The sequence below is a fragment of the Zalophus californianus genome, chromosome 13 (genome assembly GCF_009762305.2).
Source record: "Zalophus californianus isolate mZalCal1 chromosome 13, mZalCal1.pri.v2, whole genome shotgun sequence".
Taxonomy (NCBI): domain Eukaryota; kingdom Metazoa; phylum Chordata; class Mammalia; order Carnivora; family Otariidae; genus Zalophus; species Zalophus californianus.
The window spans coordinates 4971337-4996388 of record NC_045607.1 but is presented as its reverse complement, the minus strand read 5'-3'; the positions used below and the strand labels follow the sequence as shown (position 1 = coordinate 4996388).

General features: G+C 59.9%; 2 protein-coding genes across 12 annotated transcripts; one reads left to right on the top strand and one right to left on the bottom strand.

Annotated features, from left to right (window-relative positions):
- Nucleotides 1-778: 778 nt before the first annotated feature.
- POMT1 (protein O-mannosyltransferase 1) lies at nt 779-17638 on the top strand. Of its 9 annotated transcripts, none has more exons than XM_027615486.2 (22): nt 779-897; nt 1751-2093; nt 2857-3008; nt 4082-4188; nt 4550-4600; nt 5161-5307; nt 5840-5951; nt 6552-6617; nt 6705-6798; nt 7028-7183; nt 8549-8679; nt 9022-9117; nt 9955-10047; nt 11379-11518; nt 11653-11804; nt 13399-13491; nt 13805-13925; nt 14272-14369; nt 14886-14999; nt 15351-15477; nt 16230-16407; nt 16859-17638. In XM_027615486.2, the coding sequence occupies exons 3-22, from the start codon at nt 2887-2889 to the stop codon at nt 17031-17033; spliced, it is 2373 nt and encodes a 790-aa protein (XP_027471287.1). In that variant the 5' UTR covers nt 779-897; nt 1751-2093; nt 2857-2886; the 3' UTR covers nt 17034-17638. The 9 variants fall into 9 exon arrangements, 8 of the variants coding, with proteins under 8 accessions (XP_027471287.1, XP_027471286.1, XP_027471285.1 ...); XM_027615485.2 differs by lacking the exon at nt 779-897 and adding an exon at nt 1315-1460; XM_027615487.2 differs by lacking the exons at nt 779-897; nt 1751-2093 and adding exons at nt 2272-2380; nt 2641-2688.
- Nucleotides 17639-17793: 155 nt separating this feature from the next.
- On the bottom strand, nt 17794-23612 carry UCK1 (uridine-cytidine kinase 1). Of its 3 annotated transcripts, none has more exons than XM_027615493.2 (7): nt 23398-23612; nt 22834-22993; nt 21943-22039; nt 21580-21722; nt 21406-21500; nt 19548-19596; nt 17794-18866 (listed from the first exon to the last, which is right to left on the bottom strand). In XM_027615493.2, the coding sequence occupies exons 1-7, from the start codon at nt 23503-23505 to the stop codon at nt 18688-18690; spliced, it is 831 nt and encodes a 276-aa protein (XP_027471294.1). In that variant the 5' UTR covers nt 23506-23612; the 3' UTR covers nt 17794-18687. The 3 variants fall into 3 exon arrangements, with proteins under 3 accessions (XP_027471294.1, XP_027471295.1, XP_027471297.1); XM_027615494.2 differs by having other exon boundaries at nt 23425-23612; XM_027615496.2 differs by lacking the exon at nt 21406-21500.
- Between the last annotated feature and the right edge of the window lie 1440 nt (nt 23613-25052).

The window sequence follows — 25052 nt, the reverse complement described above, 5'->3', positions numbered from 1 at the left end:
TGAAACCTCTAGATAGGGCGCACCTTCCGAATGGGTGAGCATTAATGCTGGTCCTTTCCCCTGGTGGGTGATATTAAGGTGTGCAGGACATCCGCCTGCCCTGTGCCCTCCCCCTACTTCCCCTGAGGAGTGGGCGGGTCAGAGGAGAACGCATCTTATTTGTCATGGTTTATTATTATTTTTTAATTTTTAAGTAAGCTCATGACCCCAAGATCAAGAGTTGCATGCTCTACCAACTGAGCCAGACAGGCGCCCCTGCTTTCTCGCGTTTTTGTTGTTGGTTTTTTTTTTTTTTTTTTTTTTTGCCACTTTTTAGTGACCCTTTTCTATTGCTGCGAGGAGAGGATTATGCGGCGCTTTCCGGTAGGAAAGGTAGGAAAGGCGAGCGCTCCAGGCTTGGGGAAGTGAGGGATCAAGAGCTTGGATTTGAGTCCCAGCGGTGATGCTCGGTTCTGCCCCCACCCACCCCAGTTGCATGACTTTGAAGGACACTCCACCCCTTGGAGTCATAATTTTAACTGTAAAATGTCGATTTAACAGTACCTACCTCCTGGGGTAGTGTGGATTCAAAGACGTCAGTTAACACAGTGGCCTAGCACCAGTTAAGAATATAGGAAACTTATAAATCATCCCCACGTAGAACATTTCCATGAGGAAAGACTCCCTGTAGATTCCTTCCTCCTGACTTTAAGGAATTGGGACCCCGGCACGGGCTGCCCGGGCTGTCTCAGCTCTAGTGGCCCGTTCCCTGCATTCACTGCCCCTGGCGACGGGTGGTTTACGGAACTTCACCAGGAGCCAGCCAGCCCCACTCCTCCCGGGGCCCAGGGAGCCCCCAGCCTCAGGCGGGATGAGCCCCCGCTCGCTCCCTTCTCCACAGCCTTGAGCGAGGCATGGGTAAGTCAGAAAGAAGTAACCCTACATTTTTAACCGGTGCCTTCTAACGCTGGGTTGACCAACGTTCGCGGGGCAAAAAAAAAAAATCTTGCACAGTCAAGAACCGTAATTGTAGTTCTTAACCCTGCAGTACCCATCCATGAGATGAACACACACGTACACGAAAGGACCAGGAAGTGGGAGTCTGGAAAGAAGGGTGGTGTTCCCGTCGTCCCGCCCCGCCGTTCTCCGGGCCAAAGGCGCTGTGTCTCCTGCAGGGCAGGCTCGGACAGGCCCCGCGGGGAGGCCCGGGAAGAGTGGCGGCGGGGGAGTGCAGGGGCCCAAGGGACCCTGGGGAGCGGTGGGCGGGGACGCCGGGGGTGCGGGGGAGCGGAGGCGGGGGGCGCGGGAGCCCCAGGGCAGGCGGGGCGGGAGAGCGGCGGCCGGGGAGGCCGGAGGCCGGGGATGATGAGACCCCGGGGAGTCTGCGCGGGACGCGCGTGCGCGACTTGCGGACAAGCTGTGGCGGGGGCGTCGGCGTCGGCGTCGGCGTCCGGCCCGACAGGGGGCGGGGCCGAGGGCAGGTGCGCCCGGGGAGAGAGGGGCGCCCCGGCAGGTGCAGCCTTGGGAGAGAAGGGGGTGCAGCCTGAGGGAGAAAGGGAATGCCTGGAAGAGGAGTGGGGGCCTCTCAGGGTCCATGAGGTCTCTGCCGAGAAGAGGCCCGCCAAAGGGGCGGCAGCACTGACCCTGCCCGCCCTCCCGGCGCACGTGCGCACCCGCGGGCTAATGGCAGACACCCGCACGCGAGGTGCTCGCCGGACCGCAGAGATGCACAGGGTTAAGGCCCGATTGTCTTTTTTTTTTTTTTTTTAAGACACCGGAGCGTTTAGTGGGCACGGCGTTCCTGGACTACTAAAGCCGTTAAAGACGTTACTACAGAGGAGGGTCTCCGCACCGCTCCAGACCCTGAGAGCCCTTGCGGCGCACGCGCGGTGCTCTGGCCGAGGGCGCACGCGCGCCGCTCCCGCGAAAAGTTCTGTAGGCACGGCGAGTCGAGCGTCGAGCAGGCGGTGCGTGGGCGGCGCCGAGTGCCGAGCGGTCTCGCCCCCGCGCGCGACGAGAACCCCTAACCGTCGCCGCCCCACGCACCCCCGCCGGCGGGTCCGAGGCAGGGCAGGACGCGGGGAGCACCTCTGCGGGAACTCGACGAAACGAGAGTACGTTTGGGGCGCCAGGCACGAACGCCCAGCCGAGATCCCGGGGAGTCTGCGCGGGACGCGCGTGCGCGGCTTGCGGACGAGCTGGGGCGGGGGCGTCGGCGTCCGGCCCGACAGGGGGCGGGGCCGAGGGCAGGTGCGCCCGGGGAGAGAGGGGAGCCCCGGCAGGTGCAGCCTTGGGAGAGGAGGGGGCGCAGCCTGAGGGAGAAAGAGAATTTCTGGAAGAGGAGTGGGGGCCTCCCAGGGCCCATGAGGTCTCTGCCGAGAAGAGGCCCGTCAAAGGCCAGGTGCAGCTTTGTTTGGTGCGAGAAGGGGCGCTTAGCGTAGATGCAGCCTTAAGACAAGTGGAGCTCAAGGGAGGCTGACGCCTCGGGGAGGAAACGGGGGCGCCTGGGTACAGATGCACCCTCAGGGTGAGAAAGGGGGCGCCTAGGGGATGGGCTGCAGCGGGGACGGGCGGGTGGGGTGGCACTAGCGGCAGATGAGGAGCCTTCTGAAGCCCAGAAGGGCGAGGTTGGCGAGGTCCGCGCTCTTCCCTAATAAGCAGCTCCTCTCTGGGAAGTGCTCAGCTGGTGTTCGTGGAGTGACTTGTTGAGTGAGTGAATATTCATTCCTGAGGTCCCCGAATTCTCACCTTAGTTGCCTCCTGGTGTCCTCCTGGCTCTCTCTCAACGACCCCCTAACGCACGGTTCTTCGTGGTGCACCTGAGAGCCGGGGGGTTGCTGCTTATTTATTGATGCCATCTCTTCCCTTCTTCTCCAGGGCATCCTCAAGGACCTGCTGCTCTACGAGATGTTGGGATTTTTGAAGCGCCCTGTGGTGGTGAAGGCTGACATCAATTTGAATGTTGTGGTTCTGACTGCAGTGGCCTTACTGAGCCGCCTGTGGCAGCTTGCCTATCCAAGGGCTGTGGTGTAAGCCATACAACCCCACTCAGGGCGAATCGGAAAGAATTGTAATTTGTTCATGTGTTGGTGACAGAAAGTGCCCTTCTGAACAGCAGAAGTGAGAGAGTGGAACTCGGTGATGGGTGTTTTGGGCAGAGGAGAGGCCAGTTTGTCCCCTAGGACAGCACATGCTGAGTCCACCTATCACATCTTGCCCTGTAGTTCTCTAGCAGGTGAAATCTGGCCCCTGAAACAGGTAGCAGCTGTAGGTAACCATTTAAAATCAAGGGTGGAGGGTGGAGGATTGATGGATTTGGAAGTGAGTCGCCATTGACCTTTGAGTGTGTTCTTTGTTCTAAGGAGAGATGACTGCTGGTGGTATTACAGGGCTGTGCACTATCTGGTTAATACGTGTGTTCAAAAAAGAACAAAAAAGTTTAACTTTTCACTGTGGAACACATTAAACGTACACAAAAGTAGGGAGAATAGTTTAATGACCCCCTCCCCAACCAGTGTATTCATCACTCAACTTCAGTGGATTTTTGGGGGGCAAGTCATAATAAGCAGCATGTTTAAGTAATTTGGTATGTTTCTGAAAGATGAGAACTCTTAAAAATAAAACTGAATTAACGTTATCACGCCTAAGAAATTGACAGCAGTATTGACAGGATCCTTGAATGACCCTGATTGTCTGAAAACATTTGTTGCCGTTGGTTTCTGCACATTTCCCTGTTAGCCCTGCACCTGGTTACCAGGTGTGATTCTGACCCTTAGTCACAGATGTAGCCTCAGGTCTGTGAGGCCTCTCAGTAGGCTGCCTGCTAGCACGTCCCTAAATGAAACTGGGGAGGGTAAATAGAGTCTGTGTTGGGCAAACATCCTGAGTGTATGGCTGTTCTTGGTGAGTTTTCCCTCCTGTCCTTGTGGATGGATGATGCTGCGCACCTGTCTTAATATTTGGGGATGCGGTACAGTTTCGGCAGAAGCCCTGACCAAGGCTGAGCACTCTCTCACCTTGTTTGGAAACAGGTATACGTTTACCCTGATACCTGTGTTTGGTGAAAATTTCTAGTTGAATATCATGCGGGTTTGCTTTCCAGTTTTGATGAAGTATATTATGGGCAGTACATCTCTTTCTACATGAAGCGGATCTTCTTTCTGGATGGCAGTGGACCACCATTTGGCCACATGCTGCTGGCCTTAGGAGGTAGGATTCATTAGTAAGAGAAGTAGCCCTTTAAAACTTGTAAGTGAGGGGTGTGTGGCTGGCTCAGTCGGCGGAGCACGACTCTTGATCCTCGGGGTTGTGAGTTCAAGCCCCACGTTGGGCGTAAAGATTACTTAAAAATAAATTAATAAATAAAGCTTATTTACAACACCTAAATAAATAAGTAAATAAATAAATAGAATTGTGGCAATTTATTTAAAAAATAATAAAACTCGTAAGTGAAATATCTTGAGGGCAGAAACCATGTCTGATTATCATTGGTTCCCTATTGCTGCTACCGTTTGGCACTCCCCCAACTCTTTGCTGCGCGGGATAGTTACTGACTCGTCTTCTGTTTCAGGTTATTTAGGAGGATTCGATGGTAACTTTTTGTGGAACAGAATCGGAGCAGGTAAAAGGTTATTTTCACTAACCTTGTGACATTGCACATGTTAGGATGGAGAGGGATCAGCTTTCATAGGGATTAACAACGTGGTTTATTAATTTGTCCAGGGCATGATAAATTCGGTACAAGTGGAAGGCTTTTGAAAGGTCTGGTAGACATCTTAGCGCTTAATCATAGTCCTTATTTTGTCCTTGGTTTTCAGTACACATAACACAGTCTGTACTTGGTGTCTGATCGCAGTTATCTTTTGTACATGTAAGTTTTGTCTGTGCCTCAAATGTTTTTGGGAAAAGATGGGGTAGATTTATAAATAAGTAAAGCACTAACTACTTTCAGAATCATTAGGCATTGTTTCTGCGCTTGATGAGAGCTAGGCTTTGACTGCGCACGGCCAATGTCAAAGCTTTTATCTGCAGCGCACACACTCCGTCCCTGACATGGTCCCTAGTTTTGCAAACTTGCATTTTAGGGTCTGTGAACATGACACTGTGTTTGAAAACATACCTGCAGTGCAGGAAGATCGTGCGTGCACTGTGTGCTCAGCTCTGCTGTGGTTGCTTTTCCAGAATACAGCAGCAACGTGCCCGTGTGGTCTTTGCGCCTGCTGCCGGCCCTCACCGGGGCCCTTCTGGTGCCCATGGCCTACCAGATCCTGCTGGAGCTCGGCTTTTCTCATTGCGCTGCCACGGGGGCCGCTCTGCTGATGCTTATCGGTGAGACCCAGGCCTCCACCTGCTTTGGTGTCACGCAGGGAAGAACCCAGCGCGGGCCTTGGATATGTCCCAGTGTGCAGCCCAGGAGAGCTCATGCATTTAGTAGATGTGCCCCCTGCAGGGTCTCCTACTCCCAGGATGGAAGGAAGTATTCCCACTTTGTCCAGATTTAACTCTGGGAGTCAGTCGTCCTCCTCCCAGGGTGTGGGGTGGCGGGACCGTGTGGTCAGACTTGTGCAGCTGAATACATCCACGTGCCACAGAATTGGTATTCCTTCTGCCAATGAGAAAGATAAAGACCCAGAAAGGTTCGGTGACTTGCCCAGGGTCACACGGGTCTTGCTAGGCGTGATTCACACCTAAGAACTCGCTTTCGCCGTTCTGGAGCCCGTCCCCTTCCAGCCACCCAATCCTGAACTTCCCCTGGCCACGTTTTGTGGCATTTAGAGGGTGTCCTTTCTGTGGGTGCTCCCATCTCCTTACGTTTGCCCCTGCTCCCTGACAGCTGACGTACGTATCCTCTTTCTAACAGAGAATGCGCTCATCACTCAGTCAAGGCTCATGCTTTTGGAGTCAGTGTTAATATTTTTTAATTTGTTGGCCGTGCTGTCCTATCTGAAGTTCTCCAACTCCCAAAAACAGAGGTATGCAGAAGGGGACATGTCCTTCCTAGTTAATGAGAAAGAAGAATCTGGGTGGTTTGTTGACCTGAGAAGGTCTGATGCCTTTTCATTTGGGGAAGCTGCTTGTGGACTGTCTTTCATCATTTAGACTGGCCCTTGGCTCCTGACTTCACAAATACATTCTCATTTTTATATAATTAAAAAAAACTTTTTTTAAGATGATTTATTTGAGAGAGAGAGAGAGCGAGGGCAGAGTGAGCAAGAGAGCACATGAGCAGGGGAAGGGTCAGAGGCAGAGGGAGAAGCAGGCTCCCCACGGAGCAGGGAGCCCAATGCGGGACTCAATCCCAGGACCCTGGGATCATGACCTGAGCTGAAGGCAGACACTTTACCAACTGAGCCACCCAGGCGCCCCTCATTTTTATGTAATTTAAACTAACTTGGAAAATGTTCTGGCGAAAAAGAAAAAAATTCTGCCAGGACTGAGATTTGGCAGACGGTTCATTTTTCTGGTCTTGAAGCTCGGGATTGCCAGCCGACCCCGAGAGGTCTGAGGAGTGCGCCTTCTTGGGTGATGTTTCGTGAACCGTTCCCAGCTTTGCTCTTCTGCTTTGACCCCAGGCCCTTCTCTCTGAGCTGGTGGTTTTGGCTGACGCTGACGGGAGTGGCCTGCTCCTGCGCTGTGGGGTGAGTCTGGTCCACAGGTCTCAGACAGCCTTGGCATCCTCCTTGTTCTGTGCCTCGTTGTAACGATTTCTCCTCGGGTCTTTTCAGTGTCAAATACGTGGGTGTTTGCACGTACCTGCTGGTGCTCACCGTCGCCGGCGTCCATGCCTGGCACCTGATCGGAGACCGGACTCTGTCACACGTAGGTGCTGCCCTGGAGCGGGGCGAGTGGCCGTCCCCGGGGTGGGAGGAGGTCGGTGTGAGATGAGTGTCTGGGGAGAAAGGCTCCTCCAGAAGACGGGCCTTCGTGAGCCTCCCGCCAGTGGCCGCGGGGAGCCCAGAGCTCCGCTGGCCACCTCCTCGGGGCCTGCCTGTCTAGAGCAGGTGCACCTTCCCGAGCGGCGGGACGTGACCTGTCCATCTTGCGGCAGGTCCGTGTGCTCTGTCACCTGCTTGCCCGAGCGGCAGCGCTGCTGGTCATCCCGGCCCTCATGTACTTGCTGTTCTTCTACGTCCACTTGATTCTGGTCTACCGCTCCGGGCCCCACGATCAGATCATGTCCAGTGCTTTCCAAGCCAGCCTGGAGGTAAGGAGGGGCGCCACGGCCGCCTCAGAGAGGAGACAAGGCTAGACTCAGGGTTTTCTCTTCTTTTCTTCTCTTTTTAAGATTTTATTTGAGAGAGAGACAGAGCACAAGCAGGGGGAGTGGCAGAGGGAGAGGGAGAAGCAGACTCCCCGCTGAGCAAGGAGCCGATGCGGGACTCGATCCCAGGACCCTGAGATCATGACCTCAGCCGAAGGCAGAGGCTTAACCGGCTGAGCCACCCAGGCGCCCCTAGACTCAAGAGTTTTCTTATGTAAACACTGTCAAGTGTTAGGGGGAAACCAGATCGAGACGTAAAGAATCTGCGTTAGTATTTCTAAAGAAATTCTGCATGTGCAGATGGTGTGGAAATAGGCAAAGGGATCAGCCCTTCAGTGTGACCTGCCTGAGGACATGGTGAAGTCCTACAGACTCGGGACAGGTGCACACGCATCACAGGACAAGCTCTAGTCTGGCATTCATTCCTACTGACTTTGCAGAGAATGTAAGACGTACCGATTGGGGTGGTGAGGGCAGGAGAGGCAGATGGGTCCCGTTCTTGAGTGCTGGCTCTGCTGACAGCCAGGCACGCAGGTTTGGGCAGGTTTCTTAGCTCATCCAAGTGCTAGTCTTCTCACCCCTTTTTTCTTTATTTTTTAAAGATTTATTTATTTGAGGGGCACCTGGGTGGCTCAGTCGGTTAAATGTCTGCCTTCGGCTCAGGTCATGATGCCAGGATCCTGGGATCGAGCCCTGCATCGGGCTCCCTGCTCGGCGGGAGGCCTGCTTCTCCCTCTGCCTCTGCCCCCCTTGCTTGTGCTTTCTCTCTCGCTGTGTCTCTCTGTCAAATAAATAAAGTCTTTAAAAAAAAAAAAGATTTATTTTTTAGAGCGCAAGCAGGGGCAGAGGGAGAGGGAGAAGCTCCAGCAGACTTCTTGCTGAGTGCAGAGCCCATCGCAAGGCGCGATCCCAGGACCCTGAGATCATGACCTGAGCCGAAACCCAAGAGTCGAACACTTAACCCACTGAGCCACCCTGGTGCCCCGTTCTTTTTTCTTTAAAGATTTATTTACTTATTTGAGAGTCACCTTTCAAATGTACAGAGTTGCCTTTCTCAGAAGATGGGGCAGCTAAGTGAGGGGGTGTGTGGAAGGACAGGAGAGTGCCTGGCTCCGGAGGCAGCATCGAGTCCCCTGTGTTAGGGTTACATGATGTAACCCGTGAGGAGCAGGTCCTATGTTCTCATAGCCAGTTCTGTGACATGATAATGACCGCCACCACCCCGAATACACACACACACACCCCCCATGGAGGTGTGGCTGTCAAGAGGCTCGGTTCCTCATGTGCCACCTTTTGCTTTTGTCTTAGGGAGGGCTAGCTCGGATCACGCAGGGCCAGCCCCTGGAGGTGGCCTACGGCTCCCAGGTCACTCTGAAGAACGTCTTTGGCAAACCCGTGCCCTGCTGGCTTCATTCCCACCAGAGCACCTACCCCATGATGTAAGGAAGGCGACCGTTGTAACTCGAAGGTCGTAACATGTTTGGTTTTTTTCACATTTTTGCTGTCACCAGCTTTCGCTGTAAGTGAAATTTCTGAGAAAGCCATGGAGCTCTCAGATTCTGATTATCAACGGATCTTGGCATTTCTGTGTATGAAACAGAGGGTCTTGGGGAGCAGAGAGCCCGGGCTCTCCCACGTCTGCTGCACCACTCGCACGCTGGGCGCGTCCTCCGGCCCCTCTGAGACCCACACTTGCACCTTGTTTTCACCCGGACACCTTGCCAGGTGGTGTTTGCAGGAACCTCGAGAGAACGCGTTGTTGTGTTGGTTCCTTCACGCAGATACGAGAATGGGCGAGGCAGCTCGCACCAGCAGCAGGTGACCTGTTACCCCTTCAAAGACGTCAACAACTGGTGGATCGTGAAGGATCCCGGGAGGTGCGTGCAGGTCCTGGGACTCCAGAGTCGGGCTGGCCTTGTGGCCCCCTCTCCGTGGACGCTTCCTCCCTCGGAGCTTCGAGAGCAGCTCCGTGCTGATGAGCCCGCGGGCAGGGGGTTGGACGCTTCCTCAGGGAACTGCCCACCAGTATCTCGCCCGGGGGGCTCCACAAACTCTACCAGCGCTCCCTGCACCCCCTGAGGCAGTCCCTTGCTCAGGCCTCACGGACGGAGGACTCCCTTGTCCCCCCTCTCCCGTCCGGTCCGGCAGCCCATCTGTGGCCTCCACCTGCAAAGGAGGTCTCGAACCATCCTGGCCTCCATCTCTCCCCCCTGCCGCCTCCCCAGCGCTCTCCTCCCACTCCAGTTTCTGCAGCTCTGCGTGTCTTTTAAAATGTCCCTCATGGCAGGTCACGGTCGTGCTGAAACCCTTCCTAGCCTCCGTTGCCCCTCCAGTGCCATCCAGACCCCTGGCGGTGGCCTCCCAGCTCCCAGCCTCCTCCCCGCCCCACGCCTGGCCGGCCGCTCACAGCACCTGCTCTGTGCTGTCACCAGGCTGGACCGATCCTACCCAGCTGGCTCCTTCTTAAAACCTGAATGTCAGCTCTGGGAGGCTGCCTTGACCACCATCCTCCCGTCCCGGGCGTGTCGACTTCCCTGTACCCATCGTGGCGCAACCGCAGTCAGCTGCTGGGTTTGCTACTTGCGCGGCCGCGTGAGGCGGCGGCCCAGGCCTGGCTGCTTCCCCACGCTCGCCACCACCCTGCTGGGCCCTTGGTGTGCGTGCATAGACCCAGGAGGCCCCGTGTCCAGCCGGCTGGCACTCTGTCTCCGCAGGCATCAGCTGGTGGTGAGTAACCCCCCGAGGCCCGTGCGGCATGGGGACGTGGTGCAGCTGGTGCACGGCATGACCACCCGCTTCCTCAACACGTGAGTGCACGCCCTCGGCCCTCTGTGCTCCTCTCGGGGTGTCCACCGGGGGTTCTCTGTCCCGATCAAAGCCCGCCCAACTGCCCCCACGGCTGGCTCTGGCTCCCTCGGGGTGGACCCATGCCATAGCCTGTGCTTGGTGTTGGGAGGGGCCCAGTGACAGCAGCACAGGGAGGGGGGGAAGGGAAACGGAGCCTTAGCGGGGTAGCCCGCAACCCCGGTGCCACCCTGGACCCCGCAGCGAGAGGTTGTGGGCGGGGGGAGCTTTGAAAGACAAGTTAGGGAGAGCATGGGAGGGCTTCCCACACAGAATGAAGTGCGGGCTCTTCCATAAAGTTAAATGGCTTAAAGTGCGTGTGAATTCAAGAAGGATTGAAATCCCAGCTATGTAGGGTCCTGAAGGACCCGTGTGTGTCGGTGCTTGGCCCTTATCTGACTTGACCTGAGCAGTCTCTGCAAACTGATGTGCCCAGCCTCCTCTCTTCCTACCTCCACCCAGCTTCTTGGGTCATCTCGTGGCTCCTCATGCCTCCCAAATTGTGCCTTGAGTCCCTGCTTCCCCCCAAAAGCTACACTGCAGGCTCCTCCTGGCCTCTGGCCTGCTTCCCCCTGCAAAGAGCCGTTTGCTCAGCCACCACCCTGGCTGCTTCTCTTTCTTCCTTCTGCTCCTGCCATGACCCAGTCCAGGCCTGACCCCTGTGCTGTTAGGGCTGGTGCCCCGACCTCCTGCCTCCCTGCCCACCCCCCACTGACAGCAGCGCCCTGCGAGCACACACCGTCTACAGGCCTGGTCTCACTTCTTGGCCAGAAGCCCTCCAGCAATTCCCACCGTGTGGCCATCAAACTCAGAATAACATCCCCACTTCTCCCAGTCCCTCGGGATCGTGCCCCTGGTGACCCCTGGTGAGCTTCACTGCGGTCCCCCCTGGCCTCCCTGCTGTCCCCAGACAACCGAGTGCAGCGCCCTTAGGGCCTTTACACCTGCTCCGTCTGCCTGGAGTGTTGTTGGACTCACATCCCCCAGTGGCCCACTCGCTGTAGTCACGTGTCAGCTGAAATGTCGCCTCCTCAAAGCCTTTCCCAGGTGCTCCCTGCTGTCTTGGTTTTATTGGTAGCGCCCCACAGCCTGGCACTCTTGTCCATGCATGTGAAGGTCCGCCTTTTCTGGGGTGTGAGGACTGTCTCCAGCTACCCCAGAGCACCCGGCACAAAGTAGGATAAAGCGTGACAACTGCGCGAAGGAGGGAGGTGGGTGTTTCTGGACGTTTGAGGTCGCCGTCCCCGAGGGCACTTTGTCCCCCGACAGCATTCCTGGTCCCGCCATTTCCAAGGCCCAGGGTGCGTCGTCCTGCTCCTGGGACAGCGAGCACCTCCCTGAGACCGGCTTTGCCGTCCGTGGCGGAGTGGCGATGCCCACACAGCGTGGACTGCCGGCCGTCAGACCCCACATCATGTGGACTTTTCCCCAGAGGTGTGATCCCTGGGGAGCGGCTGCCGTCAAGTGTCTCGTTTATCCGCACGCCCTCAGCTGGCGCACCTCGGGGCCCGGGTGCTCCTGCAGGCTGCTCAGGCTTTGTTTCTGAAAGTGGCTTTTTTCCCTTCAAGGCGTAGTGATCGGCAGGGTGAGGAACTCCCTCCACTGGACTGTTTGGTTTTCCAGGCACGATGTGGCTGCGCCCCTGAGCCCCCACTCGCAGGAGGTCTCCTGCTACGTCGACTACAACATCTCCATGCCCTCCCAGAACCTCTGGAGACTGGTGAGTCCCTGGCGGGAACCCCTCGATGGCCCCCAGGAATGCGTCCTTTCTGACACGGGACATTCAAAACCACTCTTTAGAATAACTGTGACTCAGATGTAAAATTAGTGATTTTTAGTCCTAAAAAAAGCCTGAGATGTTTTCGTGGGGGACGGAGACTTCCTCTGCAGGAGGGACGAGCTTGCGGAGCAGTTGGTCGGTGTTCCGTGCTGCCGTCTGGCTCTCGGGGCCGCCAGGTGAAGCTTTCCTTGGACTTGGTGGCCTCTGCAGCCTCGAGACCAGGTCACGGAATGACAGGGGCAGGGCCCCGGCCACCCTCCCTCCACCACAGGAGCCCTGTCCTTGACCCTCGCCTGGCGTGAATGAACACCCTGGTCACGGGGCTTCCCTGGGGACAGCTGGGGCTCCGGCCGGGGTGGCGGTTCCTTGCAGGTGCCCTCTCCTGAGGCAGCCGGGCCTCTGAGCATCAAGGGGCACATGCTGCGCCCCCCAAGTCCCTCTCCGGGGCTGCACGCGGCGTACAGGGAAAGGTGGCAGGAAGAGAGTTGTGTTCTGGGCCCTTGCGCCGTTGTGAGTTGAGGGACGTGTGCAAATAGAGCTTCAGTCTGCTGGGCATACTAACACCCCGGCTGGGGTGTCTCCGGGCTGCCCCGGAGCACCGGTTCCCCCCGCCAATTCTGGTCTCGCAAGCGTGCTCAGTGTAGTGCCACCGGCAGGCCCTCCCCACAGAGCCAGGGGCTGCAAGACTGCCTTCGTGTGTGTGTGTGTGTGTGTGTGTGTGTGTGTGCGCGCGCGCGCGTGTGTGTGCGTGCGTGTGCGTGCGCGCACACGTGCGGCAGCGACCCCCCACCTCCCGCCTCGGTGCTACACATGTCCGTTCTGCTTCTTCCTCCTCTCCTCACTGTTGCCGCGGGGTGGGAGTGCTCTCCACCCAGGCCCCGTCCCCAGGAGCTCTCCCGGTGGAACCCCTGCGGCCCCCCCCCCCCCCCCGCTGCCCTTCTGCCACCCTGACGGCTTGCTGATCTTTGTCCTGCTCCATCCCTGCCGGCGGCACCTTCACCCCCACACGCCCACATTTCCAGGGACCGCAGCTCACGGAACAAGGAGGGAGGATGGCGGACGCAGGCTGTACCTGTGGGCCCCGCCTCCTCCCCGCTCCCCCGGAGCCTTGGGTCTCCTGGCTCCCACCAGCAGCCACACGCCCTCACGGGTCATCGCGGGGCTGCGATAAGATAGGACAAGGCCAAGTGCGCTCACGATGTTAGTGTTTCCGTTACCCACCATCAGCCGGGCCGCCCAGGACGCCTCCCGGGGACCTTCTGTAACCCTCGCCTGGACCATCTCTGCGTTTGCCAGAGAGAGAAGGCCGAGCGCGGAGGCCTCCCGACTCCGAAGGAGGGTGGTGTGCTCCCCCGGCCCAGCCAGCACCTTGCTGCGTGGGTGTCAGGAACAAGGTCAGGGGCGCCATCCTGTTAACTCCCCGGAGCTCGGCCCCTGGTTTCAGACAGTGTCGTTGTTTGGTGACCGGTCCTCACTTGACATGTCAGGAAATTGGGGATCGAACGAGATCATCGATAAGACCTGCTTTTAACAGGACATCGTAAACCGAGAATCCGACACGGAGGTTTGGAAGACCATCTTGTCAGAGGTTCGCCTGGTGCACGTGAACACCTCCGCGGTCCTGAAGGTAAAGGGGCGCCGTGTTTGGCTTGCCCGTCCTGGCTGGGGGCTCACGACATCGGTTTACCGGACCCTCCGGGCTCAGCGGGCTCTTCCTGGGCAGGACGTCCGGCGAAAGCCTTTGCCGTGTTTCCCTCACACGGAAGGGGGAGGGCTCCAGCTTCTCAGACTGGATCCTGACGTGGTGGGCCCATGGGGGACCGGCTGCCGCTCTTGCCGGCTGCAGACAGAGGGACCAGGGGGCGGGGGCGGTGCGGGTGAGCCGGGGCCCCGGGCCTCCGCGTCATGCCCCGTCTCCCCCCGCCAACCGGTTTCGCTAGCTGAGTGGGGCCCACCTCCCGGACTGGGGGTTCCGGCAGCTGGAGGTCGTTGGGGAGAAGCTGTCCCGCGGCTACCACGAGAGCATGGTGTGGAACGTGGAGGAACACCGGTACGGCAAAAGTGAGTCGGGCCCCTGGCTTCCGTCGCTGCCACTTCCACGAGCCGCAGGCTCTTGGTTCACGCGGGGACTGGACGTGCCACGCGCTCTGCTGAGCCGAGCCCTAGACGGGCCAGCTGTGCTCTGAGGTTCCGCCCAAAGGCGGTGCAAGCTGAGCTTTCTTGAGTGGAAAGATCGGGATTTGACCGGGGCTAATCGCGTCTGGTGGGGAAAGCCAGATGGAGTGATGACGACGACGACACTGTGGGTTGTTTGAAAAGTGGGACGTGGGCGTTTCTCCAAGCTGACGGCCTCTGTGGTGAGCCCCCTGACCTGCGCATGTTCCCTTGGGTCCGTGTGTCCTGTCAGGCCAGGAGCAGAAGGAGAGGGAGCTCGAGCTGCACTCACCCGCACAGATGGACGTCAGCAGAAACCTGAGCTTCATGGCCAGGTTCCTGGAGTTGCAGGTGACCGGCGGGGGCGGCCTGGCTCTGCCTGGGGGCGCTGACTTCCCGCCAGAGAGTAGTTCCCTTCCCCTCGTCAGCCTTTAACTGGGACCTGGCTGGGCAGGGGACGTTCCTCTCTGTCTGCTCTGAGTGGTCGACGCCACACGGTCGGCCCCGGGCCTGTGGCTTCGCGGGCAGGAGTGGTCAGGAACCAGGCAGTGTAGCCTTGCCACATGGCCAGAATACGTTTGGAGCCCCTCAGGTCAGGTCAGAAGTGCGCCAAGGTCAACGTGATGGAGCCCTAGAGAGGTCAGAACCGGAAACTCGGGGTCCCAAATCTAAAAGCGTCCTTAGCACCAAGTTCAATCCCTTGCCCCCGCAGACAGGGGGACAGGGGCCCTGGGGGGTGGGGGTCTCTGCCCCCGCCTGTGCTGCATGGTCCAGATGAATGTGAAGGGGACACCCCAGCCCCTCAGGCCCCTGAGCGAGGACGGCGTCTGGCTGTGTGCTCGACTCCAGCCTCTGGTCTTCTTGCAGTGGAGGATGCTGACGGTGAGGAGCGACGACTCGGAGCACAAGTACAGCTCCTCGCCGCTGGACTGGGTCACCCTGGACACCAGCATCGCCTACTGGCTGCACCCCAGGACCAGTGTGAGCGGGCGCTCGTGCGGGCGGCAGGCGGAGCGCTTGCCTGAGACTTCTCTGGCGTGAACAGCAGCCGCCGCCTCCTACCCAGGCCTAGCTTGGTCCGGGCCCTTCCCGATGAGATTGGGCAGCACGGGGCCAGTACATGCGTCAGATGTGAGGGGAGAGGTTCACCCGCAGTGGGCAGCTGTTGTTAAAGCGAGAACGTCGGCCTCTCCCGGTTGCGTTTCCGTTTATAGAATCAAGGACCCTACTCAGCCCTTTACCCAGAGCGGTGGGCTGGGTTCCAGCCCGTTTGGGCTGCAGGCGGGCAGGCACGCGGCCGGTGGCTGACGGGGTCTCCCTGTGCCCTCACAGGCTCAGATCCACCTGCTTGGGAACGCCGTGATCTGGGCCTCGGCCGGCCTCGCCACGCTGGTCTATGCTCTGCTCTTCCTGTGGTACTTGCTTAGACGGCGAAGGGGTATCCGTGACCTCCCTGAGGGTTAGTGCAGCTTCTGACGAGGGCTCGCGGTGCTTCCGGCCACAGCCTGGCCTCACCAGGAACCTCTGCCTTAAGGCGACCTCCTTGTTTCTGCTGGGAGCGAGCTTAAATCTATTTTTTGTCTCCCTAGAGACGAAGTCTTGCCGTTGAGTTCCCACATTGGGTTAGATGCTTGTCCAGGGAAATGCAGGCACCAGGCAGGAAAAACCCTCACCCCGGGACGTGAGCACGGGGTGGCTGGGTGGCACAGAGTGGCCAGCAGGCACTGAGTTACTCTGGTGCTGGTGGTTTGCATAACAGAAATCACTGCAGACCACCTTGAAACAGACAAGGAATACAGACCCAGGGCAGGGTGAGGCCCCGAAGGCTTCAGCAGCGGGGCACCGTCCCGCTCTTCCCGCTGACCCTGCCCCAGTGGGCAGGGTGGGGGCCCCATACAGTCCCTCACAGCTCGGGCTCCGAGGAGGCCGGCTCACTTGCTGCTGATCCCGGAGGAGGAGCTGGGGCCCCCGGGGGGCGCTGGTATGGCTCAGAGGGTCGGGATGGTGAGGACCCCGCAGGAGGCTACAGGAGGTTCTTACGACATCGTTCTTTCTCCAGATTTCACGGGACAGGTCGGGCGGTGGGGCAAAGGGAGAGCGTGTGTTCCTTAAAGATGAGGAAAGCAGCTCGTGGGACTGGGGGAGAGCCTTACAAGCGAGGCCTGGGTCAGCAGCGCTGGCTCAGGGCGCCACCCCCCCCCCCCCCCCCAGATTCCTGGCTGCGCTGGGCGCTGGCCGGGGCTCTGTGCGCCGGCGGCTGGGCGGTGAACTACGTCCCGTTCTTCATGATGGAGAAGACGCTCTTCCTCTACCACTACCTCCCTGCGCTCGCCTTCCAGATCCTCCTGCTCCCGGCGGTCTTGGAGCACCTCGGGGACCGCCTGTGCAGGTACAGGGCCCGCGCAGCCACACCCCGTGGGCTCCAGGTCCGGGGCTGTTGTGAGGACTTCGGTGTGCCATGCGAGGGGTCAACGGGGCGCCCCGGGAGAGGCGTGGGTGTGGGAGACGGGGAAGGACGCTTCTGGCTCCAGAACAGCCAGTGGTGTAGGCCGGGTCGTGCGCTGTGCCGCGGAGATGAACCGGAGTGAGCTCTGGAAGCGGGACCAGGGGGTGTGGGCTTGGTATTTTGGGAGGGGTCGGGAGCCGCACAGCCTCTCAGAGGGGCTGTGGTCCCATCACGCTCGGTGTGGGGATGCTGCCCTGGCGCCGGAGCATAGATGGGAGTCTGGAAGATGCACGAGGGGTCCCGTCCGGCGCCTGGGCCAGGGTGCGAGGGGGCCATGTGCTCATGACGGCGAGGAAGAGCCACGTCCCCCGTGCCTGTGCTCCGGTCTCCGCAGGTCCCCGCTCCTGAGGAGCCTCTTCAGCGGCCTGGTCGTGGCCTGGTACTCCTGCGCCTGTCACGTGTTCAACACGCTGCGCCCGCTCACCTACGGGGACAAGTCACTCTCGCCCAGCGAACTCAAGGCCCTTCGCTGGAAAGACAGCTGGGACATTTTGATCCGAAAATACTAACAGGACACACACAGTGAACGTCTGGGCCGGGATCAGGGCAGGAAGAGCGGTCATCTTGAACCGTGTTTGTCCTTGACAGAGTAGCTTGAAGCTTGGCCGATCGGCCAGCCTGCTCTGCTTTTTCTTCAGTCGCTGACAAGCAGTTTGAGCCAAGTTTGCGTTTTCCAGGCAATAGAGGACATGCCCTGGGTGTCCCCTGGCGCCCAAGGGCCCCCGAACTAGGGCATGCTGAGCGGCTAGGGCAGGCCTCACGATGGGGAAAGAGCAGGAGCAGAGCGGGCAGCGACGGGGGTGAGTTAGGGACGAAGCGGCCAGGGCCCCGGCCCCCGCTGACCTGCTGAGCCACAGCCGTCTCAGCCACCGTCCCCCCGTGAGGCCTCGAGGAACCGGCCTGCCATCACATCAGCACCAAACAAGCTACCGAATGACAGGCCCTCGATTCTGGTCACTGCAGCGAAGACCCTGGGACCCCTCGCCGCTGCCGACGCGGTGGGGGCAAGACGAGCCAGCAGCACCAGCAGGTTGAGACTCGTGTCACCCCCGCGTACCCCCGTCCCGAATCTGCCCTCTGCGTACAATTAAACACGGACACGTTGGCACTGGTATTTGGTGTTATTTATTGAACCTCCAAAGGGCACAGTAAGCTGACGAGACTGTCACACAGCCATCAGACGCGGCCACGTGCCCATGAGGTCCCATCTGTGTAACTACACTCGGGGCCCGACAGCAGGAGACAGCAGGTGCCCGTGCAGCTCGGCCGGCGGCAAGGGGAAAGCGTCACTTGGACACAAACCGTGCCTCGTGGGAGGGAAGACAAACCAGGACACCCGCTGCAGGCATCGTGCATGCAGCTGGCGACGCTGGGTGTGCGCAAGGAGACTGGCGGGCGTTGGACGCCGTGCCCTGTCCACACGGTGCCCGGGGCCCAGGGGCTCCCGAGCAGGGCCGCTGGGGACACGGCGCGCGCCAGCCTGCCTCCCACCACAGCCGCGGAGCCGGGCTCGGCCTGGGTAAGCAGGTGCCGCCGCCTGCGTTCGCTGCTGGTTAAGGAAGGGCTCGCTGCGGGGGCTCCTTCCCGGGCGCACAGCCCCGGAGGAGGGAGAGCTCTCTGCGGCTCCGTACATCCGGGTGTGCCGCGCTGGATCGCACCCACTGGCGGGGCACGAAACTCGCTTACTGGGTCACAACTCACACGGAAGGATAAATAACGAAACATTCGCACGTATAACGCACAGAAGGGGGACACGCTCTCCTCAAACCTGTTTCAGTCACACACGTGTGGGAACTGGGTCGTCCTAGGGCGAGTCGCTCTCGCTGTGGGTTCCTGTCAAGCACACCTGGGACAGCCACCACACCCAGGCCGCGTGCTCCGCGGTCCCAAAAGACACGACTGGCTCACCACACGTTCTGAGTCATTTCTCAGCAACTTAGACTTCTAACCCTCTAACGTGACCAAGCAGGTACAGACGTCGGGAGGGTGTGCCAACATCCGGTTGGGCGTAACAGGTGCGGTGACCCCCGTCCATCCCGTCCGTACTGTAGGGCGCCCAGAGGAAGCAGCGGTGGCGTTTATAGGGGCGGGTGGGCGTCTCTGGGCCCGACCCTGAACACGGTCTGTCAGGGGTCCTGCCCAGGAGGCTGAGCACCCCGCTCCTCAGTGGGGTCTGCTGCTGGACTCCAAGTGCGATCGCTTGCCAGAGGTCAGCACCCCGGGACGGTTTCCCGGCTCAGGAAATGTCCTCTTGTAGCTCCGCCCATTGGACCCTCGGTGCCATTTGCAAAGGTCGCCGCTCAGGATGTCCTGGATGTGCTGCACAATCAGGTTGATGGCCACTGTGGCAAAGACAGCGCGCACTCAGCCCATCTGGTCCCCCCTCGACGCCTCCATCTGCTGCCGGCTCCCTGGGCCACGCCGCCCCACAGCGGCTCGGGGCCGGGAACACAGGCCTTCCCGCGGAGGCTTCCCGGCGGTGCCGGGCCTCGGCAGACAGAACACCGCGGGTCAGGGAAGGCACGCAGGAAAACGGCCCAGCCTGGGGAAAACACTTCCTGCTAACGAGCGAGTCCCTGTCAGTATCAGTCTCTTTCTCCGGCCTTACTGACATAACTGACAAACAGGAGGGGATCCGTTTAAGTTATCCAACGCGTTAAACATTTTTAAAATATTCTTTGGGGGCGCCTGGGTGGCTCAGTTGGTTGAGCGACTGCCTTCGGCTCAGGTCATGATCCTGGAGTTCCGGGATCGGGTCCCGCATCGGGCTCCCTGCTCGGCGGGGAGTCTGCTTCTCCCTGTAACCCTCCCTCCTCTCATGTGCTCATTCTCTCTCTCAAATAAATAAATAAAATCTTTAAAAAAAAAAAAATAAAATAAAATATTCTTTGGACCTGCGCCACGAGCCGACGCAGACGGCAAACCCTCATCACTCAGTGTAACTGCCAGGACAGGGCAGGGTCTGCTCCGGGGCCCCAGGAGGGAGGCTGCGGAGTCGGGGCAGCGACAGGCCTGGTTCTTACCCATGTTGTCGACCCCTCGAGGGATTATCACGTCCGCATACTTCTTGGTCTGCAAGGCAAAAAGCAGGATCTCAGATGATCTGCTCCCCACCCCCCGCCGGGACTTCTGGTTGTTGGACATGAGACTCCACGGCAGGACAGCAGCCCTGGGGGTGGCAGGGGCCAGTGTGGTGGCAGACAGGGGGCCGGGACTCAGGTGTTAGGCAGGTGCGAGAGGCAGGAGGAGAAGCTGAGGCAGCCAGAAGACACACGTTTCTCCCCCGGCGTCTCCGAAATGCGCTTGCGCTTTCCTGGGAAGGCCACTGTGGGAACAGTTCTCTGTGCTAACACTTCGCTGAGCCAAGTGACCTGCGGCATCCGTCGCCACATGTGATCCTCTTCCCCCGGAACTAGGAACCTTTCTGCTGGAAGCCCGGAGCAGGGAGCAGGCCGGGTTGTGGCATACTCCCTGGAGGGCACGTGCAAGGCCCTCTGCACCTCTTGCCCCCGCCTGGCGCTGCCAGGTAAGGGCAGGGATAGAGATACCAGGAGGAACAGGGCCACCGAGGGGGGGACCCCAGCCAGACGTTGCTGAGGAGGACACGCCTAAATCAGGCCAAGCGGGAGGAGCGGAAAAGGAAGTAGTCTGAGCTGAGGGACAGACCCCGCGGACCAGTCCGTGCGCCGGGCGTGTGGACATGGGCCAGATCCTGGGGCAGCTGTTGTCTGCACGCAGTGGGGACCCACGGAAGCCATGAGCACAAGACGGCCAGGCCAGCCTCACAGGGGGTGCTCGCTGGTGGGGTGCAGAAGAGGGGTTGGTGAGGGCCAGGCCAGCCTCACAGGGGGTGCTCGCTGGTGGGGTGCAGAAGAGGGGTTGGTGAGGGGCAGGAGAAGAGCTGAGGAAGGTCGTACTTCAGGGACGAGGGAGGAACACGGTCACCTTGGCCGGACTCGGTGTGTGGCTGCACATAAAGGGATCGGGAAGTTCAAGGACAGTGCTGGGGTGCAGCCTCCACACAGGGTCACCCGGTGGGACTGGGTGTCCAGAGTTTTACCGTAAACCACCTGCTCTGCCAGATGTCTTTCTTTCCATGAATAACAGAGAGAGTACGATTATCAATTTACTTTTCTTGTCACTTTCCAGACACTTCAGAGAACATGAGTAAAATAAAAGACGTTCTCTTCCAACTGTAGCAAACCGCATGCGTCTACTCAATGGAAGCGGGGATCCTGGCTCCATTTCCTTTGTGCTGTATTTTACTTTTAAGAAGCAACATGTTAAGTTTCCCTTTCAAACCACCTGTAAGTCCTATCCTGTAAGAGCCGGAAAGTGGAGGGCAAGACACCCGGCCGCAGGCCCCCGAGCGCCAGCCAAGGGCAGCCTGGAGGAACAGGTGGCGTGGGGGGGCGGGGAGGGGGGTTCAGCAAGCGCCTGCACCGCCGCGCCTGTGCGGGCCGGGGACAGACACAAGCCCCTGCCCCCGTGCAGCTCCCCATTCCGAGGGGCAAGCAAGGCGCAGCGAGCTCAGCCAGCCAGAGGCGCCCTGGAGAACGGAAAACAGGTGGGCCAGGAGCAGAGGGTCCTCGGGGTGACCCTGGGCGGGCCACGCAGGTGGCGTGGGGAAAGGCCTGAAGCAGGGAGGAGGGGAGCTGCGTGGACATGGGGGCCGAGGGGCTTTTCCAGGCAGAGGAAGGGATCTGCACGGACAATGCTTCTAGAGCGGAGAACGAGTCCCTGTGAGGGGGTATGAGGAGCTAACTTCTCTGTTCGGAAATCAGACCCCACTGCCCCACAGCTCAGCTCTCATGGAACAGGGTGCCAAGGGTCCTCTTGAAAAGGGAGAAAAGGAGGTCCCCGAGTAAGCCAAAGGGGTACCGGCAGGCAGAACTCCTCGAAGGCTGGTTTGACGAAGGTAGTGTACTGGGTCAGGATCTGCTCCAGGTCCCTCCCGCGGTGCACGTCCCGGAGAACTGAGGCGGGAGGAGCAGGGTGGTGAGGACTCGCGGGCGCCCTCGGCCAGGGGCAGAGAGAGGCCTGCGTCCGCCTTACCTCTTCTCGACAGCCTGACGTCGGAGTCCGTGTCCACGAAGAGGCGCAGGTGGAACATGTCCCGGACCTCCTGGCTATAGAACACCAGGATGCCCTCGAACAGAACAACGTCTGCGGGGTAGACTACCGTGGTCTCTGCTAACCTAGGAGGCAAGACCAGGAGACGGGGCCCGCTGGAGCTACGGGATCTGGGGGCCCGGGGCACAGTCGGCTCCGGTCCCCAGGGGCAGACCGCGTGGAGGGGGGACAGATCACGGCAGGGGACAGGGGTGTGCCCAGACACCAGCAGGGCCAGGCTGCTGCAGGGCACACGCTAGCTGGCCCCCCGCACACGGTCCCTCTCCCAGGAAGCACCTCGCTCACCTTGAATGGGTCACAAAATCATAGGTTGGGACCTCAACAGTTTTGCCCTCCACGATGTTTTTCAGAGTCCTGTGCATCAAATCGTTATCAAAAGCATCTGCAGGGATGGAACAGAAGGCAAGACCATCCAGGTGTCCTCGTGCTGGGGATGGGAGTGAACTTCCTTTGCCTTGGGGGTGGGCAGCCACAGCTCCACCCAGGAACGTGTGGACTAGGGGCCACCCCTACAGTTTACAGTTACAGACTGCTGTCCCACACAGAAGTCTGGCCCCAGGGATTTCCTGATCGGCCAGCACTGGGACATAGGTGGGTTAGGCATCTGCTTCTATTTCTGGGAAATAACCACCGACTGATGCTCCTCAGGCCTTCTTCCCACATGTCCCCTCCTTCGCACGTGGGAGCCAGCCACAGGGGGGAACCTGCTAGCAGTGGAGGCAAGGGCAGGCTGGCTCTTTCCCCTCATCTGTCCACCCCATTTGCACCTGCCCCCTGATCAGACCAGACCGGACACGGCCCTCTTCTTTACCCGCTGCTTCCCCTGCTAGCCTCCCAAGGACTTTGCCCCGGGGCAGGTGGGGACCCCGAACAGCAGGAAGGTGGGGGGATTTCTCCATGAGCACAGTCTTGGCAGAGCAGTGGTCCCCAGGGCTGCTCCGCAGCAAAGACTTCCTGACTGGCTCCAACTGAGGGAGCCAGCAGCTCCTGCAGTGCCACTCGGGGCACAGAGAAGGAGGCAAAGTTCTTTCTGACTTAATCACACAGCCCGCTCCGGCTCAGGCTACCTCGGAAATTTCATGGAACCACTGGGGTCTCTCTGCATCGGCGGCCAACCCCGGAGCCGGTCCCCTTGTCTGTCCTCCTCCCTCACCCCCTCAGGGCCTTCAGCTGCACCTGGGTGGTCGAAATTGTACTGTCCCTTCAGTGCCTTGGCCTTCTGTTCTGGGGTCAGGACCTTGTAGAACCTGTCCTGACTCAGGATGACCAGCTTCCGCTGCCGGTGGTCCACTTCGTTCTGGCCCAGCAGCTCCATGATCTTCTCACACACAGTGGACTGCGAATACACAAACAGGACTGCCGCCTGCACCTGCGCCCCCTGCCACGGAGCTGGCCCCCGGAGACACTGACCCACCAGCCCCCAGGGGCCGCCCGGCAGACCAGCGACACGTGAGGCTGGCCTTCGGGGAGCGCCGCGGGGCACCGAGAGGGGCAGCACGCACCCGGGGGCCCGGGGGAACGAGGCCAGCGGGGAGGCTGGGGGGAGCCCGAGGGCAAGGGCCCCTCGCCCTGCCTGCACCCCGGCCCCGGCCTGCTCCACCACGGCCGCAGCCCCTCGCCCCTCCGCGTCCGCCCTGGAGGCGACGCCTCGGCACCCAGGAGCCCGGGGTCTCGTCCCCGGCTGGTGGCCGGACCGCTCCGCCCCGAGTCCCAGGGGGCCGGGGCCGCCCAGCCCCTTACCTTCCCGCTCGCGGTGCCGCCGCTCACCCCGATCAGGAAGGGCCGCTGGTGAGGACGGTCCGCCTCCGGCGCCGCGCCCTCGCAGTCGCCGCCTCCAGCCGAAGCCATCCCAGGCTCTGCCGGCGGGCATCGGGGCCCTAGCTCCCGCCGCCTCCCCGAACCAGCCGGCCCTCCCACCCCCGCGCGAAGGTCGGAGACGCTTCCCCGGGGCCCCACTTCCGGGAGGCGCGCGGCGTGGCCGGGGAGAGGCGGTGGGAGCGCGCGGGGCGCGGCGGGAGTTGTAGTCCGAGGCGACGGAGGGCGCTGCGCCTCCGTGGGGCGGGCCGGCTCACCTGCGGCTGGGTTTCCCGCAGCCCCGGGTGCTGCGGGGTTGCTGCAAAGGACGGAAGCTACTCAGTAGCGCAGCTGTCCGCAGGAGTCTCCAGACGCCGGGCGGCCTCTCCAGCAGAGGCAGTGACCGCGGAAGTTCCCTCCGTCCGAGCCTCCGGTGCCTGGGGGCGTCGGGGATGATCCCACCCCGGAGACAGCGGGGCTGGGGGAGTTGGGGCAAGGGTAGCGCCAGGGCCGGCAAGTCAGCCCCCTGCAGCCTGTGCTCCCCGGGGCCCCTCGGAATTTCCTAACATTCCCCTGATCGTGCCGCTGGTGCCCCCCCCACCCCCGCCTTCAGAAGTTCCCCACTGCCCTGCAGCAAGTGTCACCCAACCTCCCCAGCACGTGGTGGTGACAGCGATGACTTTTGACTCCAGCATTAGGCAGGCTGTGAGCCAAGGAAGCCGAGACCGAGTCTGCTGGGTACCCCTGAACCCCCGGTGCCTGGCGCAGAGAAGGCAAATGCTGATGGATTCAAATTGTGTATTTCCCCCAAGGCATCAAGACTCTTTGTGGGTGGAGCTCCTAATGCACTGTGAGCCCCGCATGAATATTTGATGAGGTATGAAGCCAGAGAGACTACAGTAACATGCAGACAGCAGGCAAAGTCGCTGTTTATGTAACTTCAGAAGCACTAACCCATCTCAGGAGGGGTTACAGGCAGCTTCTGCTGATGGGGGCGCAGGGGTGCAAGGGGCCTGGGACCTCCTGAGCTCTGTGACCTGGACAGACTGAAGCTGATGAAGGGACATGAGAGGAACTTAGGCAGGAGCTTAAAACCGGGAGGACCCTTCTTCTGCTCACAGTGAGCCGGGCGGGGTCAGGAGCCAGGCTCCGGGCTGAGTGCTCCACCCTTGCCTCTGCTGAGTGACCTCTGGCAGTTATGTGATTCCTCTGCATTTCCTTTCTTCCCAAATGGGGCAATGCTATGACTTTTTGTTTACTTGTTTTTAAGATTTTATTTATTTATTTGACAGAGAGAGACAGCAAGAGAACACAAGCAAGGGGAGAGGGAGAAGCAGGCTTCCCACAGAGCAGGGAGCCCCATGCGGGGCTCGATCCCGGGATCCTGGGATCATGACCTGAGCCGAAGGCAGATGCTTAACGACTGAGCCACCCAGGCACCCCTGCTATGACTTTTTATACGCACAGGTCCGGCCTTGAGGGGCCACACAAGAGAGGTCAAGGCAGAGTGCAGACAGAAAGGCAGGACCAGGGGCTCATGCCTTTGTTAGGGTCTGCGGGTGGGGTGGTTTGGGCGTCCTGGGCTAGGGCCAGATTGGGCA